We start from the raw sequence: 12,105 nt of genomic DNA, 5'->3' as shown, positions 1-12,105 counted from the left end.
TCAACTGATCCTTATCTAACATTCTCTTGTCTCTTCCTCATTCTGATCTCCCATCCCTGAATGTGCTTTAACTTATCAAAGTCATTCCTAAAAGATGGCCCCAGAATACAATGATATGAATTATGCTCTGACCAGGGGATACTCAGGTTAACAATTACCTGTAGACTATATGGTTTAACCTTTTCAGTTAACATATGTCAATGTAGACATCACCAAGCCTGAGGTCCACTAAGACTTTTATATGGACTGTGTTGTCCAACCAAGTACATGGTGCAATTCATTCAGCCCATTTCTCAAGCTGTCTATTTTAGGCCCTAATTTTGGCATCCAATATAGCTAACCTTCCTAACTTCTTGTCAAATGAGATAAAATAAATGCTCCCCCCTTCTCTTTCTTTTTCTTTCCCATGTCATACTCAAATTTGACAAGCATGATATTTGGTTTTCATGCAAATTATTGATAAAAAAAAAAGTTGTTTAGAACAGAGCTAAGGATATATCCTTTGAGATCTAACCAAGGGGGTTCCTCCAGGTCAACAATTGATCCATAATCCCTTGGCCTATTAATCTGGTCATTCATTCAATCACTTTTCAATTCACCCAACCTTATATACATTTCTCTATCATGCTCACAGTAAGGAGAGAGTTTATCAAATACCTTGATGAAATCCAGATAGACCATGATTATTCCCAATTCCATCTTTACATAAATTGCCCTCCATGTCTGAATGATCTCTGTCCTCACTCCCTTTTGCAGAATCCTTTGTTTTCTTCAAAGCTTGGTATAATACCAATTTTTACATGAGGCCTTTCCTGATCCCCCAAATTGTCAGTATTCTTCACCTTTTGAAATTAATCTACACATAGTATTATATTTACTCAGGAGTCACCTAGTCCAAACCCTTCATTTTATGGAGGCTTATGATATAGTAGAAGCTGGGATTTCATTGAATTTGGAGCCAATGACCCTGAGATACACCTGAGTGTACCACAACTCTGTGTTATACCTTCTCTGAGTCTAATCTGTATACTATATCTATCTATCTATCTATCTATCTATCTATCTATCTATCTATCTACCTAACATCTATCGACCTACCCACATCCCATCATCATCCCTAGTCTGTCCCCAACATAATGTAAGCTCCTTGAAGATTTATTTCCCAAGTCTTTATATCTTCAACCCCTAGCAAAGCATTTAAATGCTTATAGCATTGAATTGAATAGTATTCTTCTCAACTACCAATATAGTAACCAAAACATGATAAGGATTTTTTTTAAATGAACTCATGCTGGATCATACACTTCCTTTTCAAGAGCCTTCCTTTCACAGAGCCTCCTTTTACATTAGGAAATTCTGCCAAGAATGGCAGTCAAGCTTACTAACCCATTTCTTCTTCCTACTTGTAAAAATAGGGATAAACTTTGCCCATTTCCGTGCCTAATATGTGAGGAATCCAGTCTTCTCATGTTCTCCATAATTTTTCAGAGATCATCAAATTGGTCCACAATCATATCTACCAGTTTTTTCAGTGCCATGAGATATCATCTCTCTTGGCCTGATTTGGTCTGGCTGAAGGCAGTTTGATATTCCCATACTAACTCCAGGCTTACCCTACATTTCAGTTCCCCATTAACTGTTTTCATTTTATTATTTACAAGTCTAGGAACACAAAGTCTGTACCTAAAAATGTATGTTTCATTCTGTCACTTTAATGCATCGCTTTGTGAATCATCAGTTCTCTAGAATCATGGTTACCCAATACATTGATCACATTTCTTAAATTGTTCAAAGTTATTTGTTTTTTTCAAAGCCATTTTCATTGTCTTTTGCATTTCTTGTGAACCTCAGCTCATTTTGAACTTTACTACTACTGACACTATTCTCATAGAGTTGTGCTAATCTTTTGTATTGATCTTCTGTTAACCTGTCTTACTATGTGTATCCATCTTTGGGATTAACTTCTCTGGGTCTGTGATCTCCTCAATAAGGATACTCCCTCAAAAAAATCCAAATCACAACCAATCTATATCTATCCATTTTGGGTGATTCCTGTTAATGTCCTCTCATAAATTCCAAGAAAGAGGTCCAACTCAACAAGCTAGTGACTTTTCTCTAGGTATCTTGATGTGCTAGGTCATCCATCAATCCTCCCTCCATCTCCATACATAACAAGTTTGTTTTATTTTTGGTCTTAGATCCCTCTGAAGACATCCATTAGTCAACTTCTTCTTCCAATTAATTTATAATATATTGCATTTGGCTCACACACTCCATCAACCTCTCAATTGACTTTCTGGTGACACAACTTAATTTTTTCAGAGGGTATCCTCCTTACCACTCTATTTTTCTTCTGATTGTTTTTGCTTGGTCCAGTTTCATATTCAAATGCCCTCAAAAAGACTTGGCATGCTTCAGTTTCTCCATATTTCATTTAAATATATTTTTCACTCTCCTTGTTCTTACCATTTTATGCTACTCACAATCTTCCACCATCCTCCCCTATAAGAGTTTATAATGAATTTATATTCCAAATCAATGTTGCCCTTGGCTGCCATATATCTTTGCTTGGAAAGAAACTCAAGTGTTGGTTGACAGAGGGATTTTCGAAGCCTTTTTAATCTCATTATGAGAAGTGATGTATGCAGCTTAAATTTCATTAAGAAATTATAAGAATAGATATTGAAGTTTGTTCTTTTATCTATTTCCCATTTTTAGGCAACAACATTTTTTAAGAATAGGTCAGATAAAAGTTATCTCAATTTTTATTTCCTTAATTTGATGCTAAAAATTTGACATTTGCTCTAATAAGCCAAATAGCTAATTTGGAAAGAATTTCCACATCAGTAATCATTTTTTTTCTTATTTGTTAAAAGATAATTTCACTTTTTGTGATATTTGGTACTTACCATGCCTGGGGTTTCTTTTTCCCAGAGAAGGCATTTGTGGTACAAAAGTATGAAGCCTCTGTATAGTCTACAAGCTTTTAGATTATCACATTTCTTATTCCTGAACCTTATTTTCCATTAATTTTTCTTGCCATACTCTTCTGTGCCCAACTTTTCATTCAAGTTATTATACCACATGAAACTATATATTGATATACTTTGAAGGAGATTACCAAGTTCTTCATAGACTTTCTCTAATTCTTCAATCTCTGTAACAGATGTTGGCATTTGTTAGTTGAATTAAAATTATTTTCATACTGGTCCTTTTGCAAACCTATCATAAGCACAGCAATGAAAGTCAACCAGATGGCCCATAAAATGATGGTTCTTGTTGCCTTTGGATGCATGATAAAATAGGCTACAACAACTTCTTTTATTTTCCAGTTCAAGAGAAATGCACATGTCTTTTCTAAATCTCAAGTTGCTAAGCTGGGCACCCACATGGTCTCATTAAACAGTTCCTGCTTATGGCTCTTCATTGGAATCATTTCTCAGAATTTTGTTATTGAAAACTACCCATCCTTCTTGGGACCCTGAAGTATTTTAAATCACAGGATCCTGCCTCTATGCCTTCAGAACACTTTGAAATGTATTATCTCCAAATCTAGGTTTTTTCAGGTCAGACTCTATTTCACTTACTCCTAATCTCCCATAGACTTTAAGATAGGGAAGTTACTTCCGAGGAATCTTGTCAGCTCTTTTTCAGCAATTAATTCTCTTTATCATTTCCTCCTCCTCTGGAAGACCACCTCATTATGCCTTTTCATTTCTTTCAAATTATCATTTTGCCCACAGCTCAGATACAGTCTTTTCTGAGAGATAAGGGGAAGAGACAGAAACGGAAGATGTAGAAACATGTTCAAACTTGGTTCTCAAGTACTAAAGGGGGAAGATGGCATAATTTTTTTTTGCAAGGCAGTGGGGTTAAGTGACTTGCCCAAGGTAATTATTAAGTGTCTAAGGCCAAATTTGAACTCAGGCTGTTCTGACTCCAGGGCCAGTGCTCCATTGACCTAGATTCCCCAAAGATGGAATAATTTTAGCCTTGGAAAACCTCCACAGGACTCTTAATTTTTCTAGCCCAGCAGAGCAGGCAGGGGAAAAGGGAGGGTTGTGGATGAGATCTGAGTGAGAGTTGTGAGGAAATGACAGTTGAAGGGACAATACATGTCCAAAAATATTGGAGAGACCGCAGAAAAGCAACAATTCTAATGTTGTGTTGATGGATCTGTGAATTAGAAATTAGGCTGAAAATTCACTAAACTTTTGGGACATAATCTGATCCAGTGATATCATTTCTTTTTTTCTTCAATGGGAGAATGGTTATTTTTAACTTTATTTTCAGAAAAGTTTTAAATTATCTCCCTTTCTCTATCTCCTCCCTTACCCATTGAAAAGGTAAGATTGCTTATTTTTTAAAAAGAAAAAACCTTTTAAAAATTATGCCTAAAGAGTATTCCAGGAACAATCCAGTGTGTATGCTCAACACCAGTGAGTCTGTTTCACCTTGGTTTTCTAGACGGCTCATATGAGAGATCAGCTGAAGAGGAGACCCTGCAGTTATACCGGGGAGTGGTAAGTGATTGATCTTTCCTATGCTCATCCCCGATGTGGTCTTGCCTGGAAAAGAGGGAGAGGAGTTCACTTCTAAGCACAATCTTGTTCCTCACCCTCTTTAAAACCCACTACTCTTTCCACTTCGCTCTTCTCTCTCACCTGCCTCTGAGACACTAAGAATCTGTCTCTACCTCTTCCCTTTCCCTCATTTCTTTTGTCCAACCACAGTCACAAAAAGACAAAATCCTGTTCATTTGGCTTAAAACCAATTTAATTCAACAAGCATTGATTAAGTAGAGGTATCATGGTTTATTGAAGACCCATGTTCGAGTCATGCCCTGGATATTTTCAGTTTCCCTTATGACTACCATTTGTAGACCTGTATTTGTGAAGGCAATTTCCTCACTGGATGTACCTTACACCAATGAAATTGCAGCAAAATCTGGACGAAAAAATATAAGCAACCAAACAAGGGTTTGGCTCTGGAAAGACTAACCTGAAAACTATGATCTCTGCTATAAAAAAAAAAGCTTCAAGTCAAATGGAATTATTATTTACTATTATTATTATTATCATCTGTGTGTGTTGGTATTTAGTCATTTTAGTAGTATCTGACACTTTATGACTCCATTTGAGGCTTTTAGACAAATTACTGGAGTCGTTTGCCATTTCCTTCTCCAACTCTGAGGAAACTGAGGCAAACAGGATTAAGGGTCACATAGCTAGGAAGTGTCTGAGGCTGGATTTGAATTCAGGTCCAGCTCTCTATCCACTGCTCCACTTTCCTGTCCCACCTATATTGGGCAAATCACTTATTCTCATCTTCATCTGTAAAATGAAAGAATTGAGGTAGAGTAGTTAGCTCTATGGATAAAGCTGATTCTGCAACCAGGAAGATCTGAGTTCAAATCCAGTCTCAGATACTTCCTAGCTTAGTGGTTCTGGGCAGCATCACTTAACTCTGTTTGCCTCAGTTTCATCATTTATAAAAAAGATGATAATAAATGCCTCTACTTCCCAGGCTTGTTGTTAAAATCAAATGAGGTATTTGTAAGGTACCTAGAATAGTGCTTTGTCTAGAGTAAGAGCTATATAAATAATAGCTGTTGGTATTGTTAATAGTGCTGACTATACTTAAAAGTATGTCCAGCATTTTTAGAGAGCTAGTTCCTAAACATTTATCACTACACCCCAAGTCTAGGCTCCTGGGTTTCAGTCAGGTGTCTGTCATTCATTGGCTTTACAATCTGGAGCAAGTCATTGCCCCTCTCTGCTCCTTAGTCTCCTCTTCAGTAAATGAAGGAGCTGGACTCCATCACCTCACTCTACCAATTCTGCCATTTTATATTCACAGAATCACAGAATGACTTCAGAATTGGAAGGGAAGCCAGCAGCCCATCCCTATAACAACACGGTCCATCATTTATCACTCAGCTTATCTTTGAAGACCCCCAATGGGGGTGCTTTGCCCCTCAAGGCAGCTCATTCTACTTTGGGATCTCCCTGTCAGGAAATCTTTCTGACATTCAACCTAAATTTGTCCCTCTACAAAGTCCACCCACTTCTGTTTTTGCTAACTCTGAGGTCAAAATGTAATTCAAGAGCTCTATTCCTTTTCTCTAAGAGAGAAGACACCTATCCATATACTTGAAGACACCTATCATATCTCCCTTTAATCTTTTTTGTTAACAGAGTAAATATGCCTACTTCCTTTAATGGATCCTCATCTGGCATAGATTCTTCCTTATCCTAATTTCTTAGATGGTGACTCCTAGAACTGAATACAATACTTTAATTACGAACTGACCATGACTGCATAAAGAGGGACAAAGCTAGGTTTTTCTTCACGCAGTCCATGATCAGGTTCATTTTTCCCCTGCTATATTATACTGCTGACTCATATTAACCAATAAAAATTCTGAGATCTTTTTCAGATATATTTTGGGTTTTTTTGGAAAACGTTTAACAACTGGGACTCCAAAAAAAACCCCACCATATACTTTTAAGTTTAATCAGTATAATTTTTTCCTCCATTGCTTTCTTATGCCTAGACAATCAGCAAAACCTTAAATCAAGCTCAGCTTTCTGATATATAAAGGTTCACAATGAAACTTTAACAATCAGCTCTCATGAGTCAGTTTGAGCTGGCCAGTTCCAACCCCTGGACATACTGCCGTCTAAACACGTCTCCTCCATCTTATACCCATGAAGTCAATTTTGTGAATCTATGACTAAGACTTTACATTTAACCTTATTAAATTCCAGCTTCTTGGAGTCAGCCCAATTTTCTAGCCTCTCAAACTTATTTGGGGTTAGATTTCGTCCTCCATGGTATTAATGCCCCTCCCAACTTCACATCATCTGCGGATCTGAAAAGGTATTCTATGTCTATGGCATCTTCTTTGATTCAAGGACTATTTCATCTCTGACAGTCTAAGATTCAGATTCTATGGCTAATTCCTTTCCAATCTAGAATGATGCAAAGACCCTGTTGGCTAAAGGGAGGGGGCTGAATGTGTTGACTTCTAGTATACTTTACATTCTGGTCCCTTCTCTTCTCCCCACCCCTCCTCAGCTCCATTTCCTTAGTCATTTCTCTTTGCCTTCCTTCCCTCCCTTTCATAGCGTGTCTTTGAAGCTCAATGACTGTAAAAGTCAGGAATATGAGCATGTTTGGCCCCAGGGCAACTTCTTCCCCTTCTCTATATGAAATGAACCCTGCTTGTGCCTGGACAACCAGTAGTAAAATTGTCTCCAACACATTATCTTGAGCTCCCTGAGTCTGGATCTACTACACATACTTTCAGCTTGACATTGAAAAGTCTAGTATAATCTAGTACAGGATCATGTAGTACAGGGTTCTGAAGTGACATCTCCCTCTGCTTGGTCAGTCAGTCAAAAAATAAACACTTAATTAGTACAAACTGTATGCCATACATATATATATATATATATATATATATATATATGTATATATAGTTTGTCTGGGGAGGGCAGAGGTCATTTGATCCCTCTACTGGGATCTGGGCAAGCCCATACTTGATGGACCCATATTGACTGGGGGGTAGCTTGGTGGAATAATGGGTAGATTGCCAACCCTGGAGTCAGAAAGACTCATCTTCCTGAGCCCAAGGCTAGAGTCAAACACTTAATGTTTATATGACCCTGAGCAAGTCACTTAACTCTTTTTGCCTCAGTTTTCTCATCTGTAAAATGAACTAGAGGAGGAAATGGCAAACAACTCCTGGAACTTTGCCAAAAAAAAAACCCAAATGAAAAAGGATGAATGTTGAAAGCTACTTTTGTGTGTAATTGGAAAATAAATTAATTATTTTTTTTTTAAAAAGAAAGAAAAGCCCAAATAGGTTGACAATGAATTGGTCATGACTGAAACAGCTGAACAACAATATCAGAGACTTTAACCCCTCAAGTCCTTCTTAGTTCTAGGTCCTGGATCAAACGGAGGCTTTTGTGGTAACCCTTGGTTGCCTCCCATGGGATGGGATGGTATATTGGAAAGAGGACCAGATTTGGAGCTAGATGCCTTAAGTCTAGATCCAGCTCTGAAATCTTCTAAGTAGGTAACACTTGATAAATCTCTGAACCTCAGCTTTATCTGTAAAATGGTGATAATAATACTAGTCCTATCTGCCTCATCAAGTTGTTGTAAAGATTGAATAGAATAATGAAATTGAACATAGTCCCTGCTTTCAAGGAGCTTACAATCTAATAGGGGATTATAAAAAGTGGACAAAATAAAATAGACTACAAGGAAGAAATTTATACAGATTTCTAAAAAAGATTTGAGGAGAAGGATCACTCAAAGGATGATTGGGTTAAGATGTGAGGGGATGGGGCGGTTAGGTGGCATAGTGGATAAAGCACCGGCCCTGGAGTCAGGAGTACCTGGGTTCAAGTCCGGTCTCAGACACTTAATAATTACCTAGCTGTGTGGCCTTGGGCAAACCACTTAACCCCATTTGCCTTACAAAAACCTTAAAAAAAAAGAAAGATGTGAGGGGATCAAGAAAAAAGGATTAAGTACAAGGACTGAGGAATCAGAGTCATAGACTACCAGAATGGAAAGACCTTAGAACAAAGAATGTCAGAACTGGGAGGGCCCTTAGAACACAGAATATCAAAGCTAGAAAGACCTACCTTAAAACAAAAAACTTCATGCTCATCAATTGAGGAATAGCCAAACAAGTTACAGTATATGTATGTGATGGAATGCTATTGTACTGTAAGAAATGGGGATGGTTTTAGAAAAACTTGTGAAAATTTGTATGAACTGATATAAAATGAAGCAATCAGAACCAGGAGAAGAATTTATAAAATAAGAACCCTGTAAAGACCAACAACTTTGAAAGACTTAGGAACTCTGATCAAAAATGGAACTATCCATAGTTCCAGAGGACTCATGATGAAACATGCTACACACCTCCAGAGAAAGGTGATGGACTCAGAATATGACTGAAGCTTTCTTATATATCGCTAATGAAGGAATTTAGGTTTTTGCAAGGCAAATGGGGTTAAGTGGCTTGCCCAAGGCCACACAGCTAGGTAATTATTAAGTGTCTGAGACCGGACTTGAACCCAGGTACTCCTGACTCCAGGACCGGTGCTTTATCCACTGCGCCACCTAACCGCCCCTCAGGAATTTGTTTTTCTTGACTGTATTTGTAATGGTTTTTGCTTTTCTTACTTCCTCAATGGGTGAGGAAGGAGTGGTGGGAGAAAGAGAAACTGGAACTGAAAATTAAATAAAATTGAATTTGTTTTAAAAAAAGAAAAAAACCCCAAAGAACTTCAGAGCTGGGACGGTCTAGCAAATTGGGGGTGGGAGTAGCAATACTTGAGCTGAAGGAAAGAAGAGACTTCAACAGACAAGAAAGGAGTAGGGATGGGAGATAAATCCGTTCTTGGTAGGAGGAGGATTGTGAACTGGTTTAGTTCAGGGAGCAGAGAGAAATTCATGTGGTCTTGAACAAAGAATATGAGAAGGGGAGTCATGGAAAATGAAGAACTTTGCAGTGTTACAAAAAAGTGATGTTCTTACCTGGTGATTCCTCATAGTACTAGGAGATTACCCCTCCTCTCCTCCGCTCCCCACCTCATCCCTCCAGATGCCCAGGAATTTGTGGCAGATGATCTTCCAACTCTTTCCAGAAGCTGTTCTCTTCGCAAATTGGGGAAGCCTTTCTTAGGATCTCATTTTAGCTGCCTTTCTGAGGTCTCCATCTGGCCTCAGACTCTTGTCCTCTCTTGAATCTGCCCTGTATTTTTTGTTTGCAGAGGCACTCCCAGGACCCATGTGCTAGCCAGAGTGGGAGCAGACGGGCACCAGGAACCACAGCGCCCACAGGCCTCAGCTCTTCCCTGGGCTTCATTCCCAGACATTTTGGACAGAAGGGGAGTGGCAGCACCACTGTCAAGATAGTCCTCAAAGAGAAACATAAGAAAGGTAAGATCCAACATGACTCTGAGAGTAAGTACACAGATTAGGGAGTCAGAGTCCTAGACTGTTAGAATGAAAGGGGATTTAGAGCTTAGACTGTCAGAGCCAGAAGGGGGTCTTAGAACAGAGAATGTCAGAAACAGAAGTAACTTTAGAACAGAGAATGTCAGAGCTGGGAAGAACTTTAAACATAGTATGCCAGAGGTAGAAGGAACTTTAGAACCCCAAATACTAGAATTGGGAGGGGCCTTAGAATGTCAAATGGCAAAACTGAGATGGATCTTTAGGACACAGAATGTCAGAGCTAGGAGGCACCTTAGAATATAGAATGTTAGAGCTGGGAGGGACTTTAGAATATAGAATGTGAGAGCTAGAGGAGACCTTAGAACATAGAATGAGAGATCTGAAAAGAAATCCTTAAAATCATTCAGTTCAACTAACTCATTTCACAGATGTAGAAACTACCAAAGTGAACACAGCTTGTTTGAATTTATTTGGCACTTTAAGTTTGATCTCTGATAAGAATCCAGCCCTCCTTGACACCTCTGGGACTTTTTCCATGACACAATCCTTCTTTGATCCATACAGAAGGGTATTCTTCTACAAGGAAGGGCTGGGTCCACTTACCGGGAGGGAGGGTTGATATCACACTCCAAGCCCCCATCCACAAATCTAAGATTCTATGAATTTAAGATTCAGAGATTCTGTAATAATAATATTCAGCAAATCTGATATTTCAATATTCTGTGATTATCATAGTGCTACTCCGATGTTTTATTCATCCAAGAGTCTATGATTTTCAGTTTTGGCGTTTCTGTCATGCTGTAATTCTAAGTTCCCAACAGCCTCTCATTCTGCCATTGACTGATTTTAATCATTGATGGTGGATCAAGGTACTGAACTATGAGCAGGATAGATAAAGAAAGTAGGGATATTTCTTAGGCTTTTGGTTTCACAATGAACCTTCTCAGGGCTTAGAAACCAATGACGTTTCTCTTAAGCATCTGGGGAAATCATCCTTAAGTTCTAAGACAAATCAGGGAGATTCAAAGGAAATTAGATGATGAGTTAAAAGGAAGATGCAGAATCACAGACTTTTAGGACTGGGAGATATCTCAGAGGTCAGATACATCCTAGTTCCAGAAAGCCCTCCATAAACTTCCCTGATAGAACTTTAACTAATTGCTGCTTGGAAGCTTCCTCTCTTCCAAGGTAGCTTGTTCCATTATGGTACAATAGTGATTTTCAAAAGTGTTTTCTTTTCCTGAATCCAGATCTGCATTAGAAACTGAACAAGTCTGCCACAAAAGAAATAGTCACAAAGTAAGCCAAAAAGCACTGAGACCCAGATAAGGGTCCTTGAATTTATATTTTAAAACATATATTTATATAACTATATTTCATTTTAATTAATTTTTTGTGATCCATTTTTAAAAACTTTTTTATTTTATGCATTCAAAAAAAGTACACATTCTTACCTAACTGTGTGGCCTTGGGCAAATCACTTAACCTCATTTGCCTTGCAAAAACCTAAAAAAAAAAAATGACACATTCTGAGAAGTAGTCTATAAGTTTTCATAGACTGCTAAAGGAGGCCATGAAGCAAAAAGAAATTAGGAATCTCTGACTTGAAGATGATTTCTCCCATTCAGACTGAAGAGTTCCCCAGAGACAGAATCAAATCTTCCTCCCTCTTTCTCCCCATCCCTGAGCTGCCCATCTCTGACTTCAGGCCTCTCTCCCCTCCAGCCTGCATGTACAATGGGAAGACGTATTCCCATGGGGAGGTGTGGCACCCGGCCTTCCGTTCCTTCGGGCCCCTGCCTTGTATCATTTGTACCTGTCAAGATGGTCGTCAAGACTGCCAGCGGGTGACCTGCCCCAGGGAGTATGGCTGCCTCTACCCAGAGAAGGTAGAAGGGAAATGCTGCAAGATCTGCCCAGGTACTGGGTGGGGGAGGAGGTGGGAGGTGGGAGACATGTAGGTACCCAGATACCAGCTAAGGCTGCCAGAGACTCAGAACTCTAAAAGCCATAGACACTAGGAAAAGAAACCTGGACCTACCTACAGCCAGGAGAGAACGAGGTTCAAAGCTTGCTTTGGCTATGTGTCATGTTCTCCTCTCTAAGATGTTGTTTCTT

General features: G+C 38.8%; 1 protein-coding gene across 1 annotated transcript in view; it reads left to right on the top strand.

Annotated features, from left to right (window-relative positions):
- Positions 1-12,105, top strand: part of CHRDL2 (chordin like 2) — a 96,134-nt gene that overhangs the window by 63,414 nt on the left and 20,615 nt on the right. The window contains exons 7-9 of the mRNA XM_074216868.1: positions 4,468-4,523; positions 9,801-9,969; positions 11,713-11,907. Of these exons, the coding sequence (XP_074072969.1) occupies positions 4,468-4,523; positions 9,801-9,969; positions 11,713-11,907 (420 nt within the window). The remainder of the gene's footprint in view (positions 1-4,467; positions 4,524-9,800; positions 9,970-11,712; positions 11,908-12,105) is intronic.

The sequence above is a fragment of the Macrotis lagotis genome, chromosome 1 (genome assembly GCF_037893015.1).
Source record: "Macrotis lagotis isolate mMagLag1 chromosome 1, bilby.v1.9.chrom.fasta, whole genome shotgun sequence".
Lineage (NCBI taxonomy): Eukaryota > Metazoa > Chordata > Mammalia > Peramelemorphia > Peramelidae > Macrotis > Macrotis lagotis.
The sequence above is the reverse complement of the archived record's forward strand: the minus strand, read 5'-3'. Positions and strand labels throughout refer to the sequence as shown.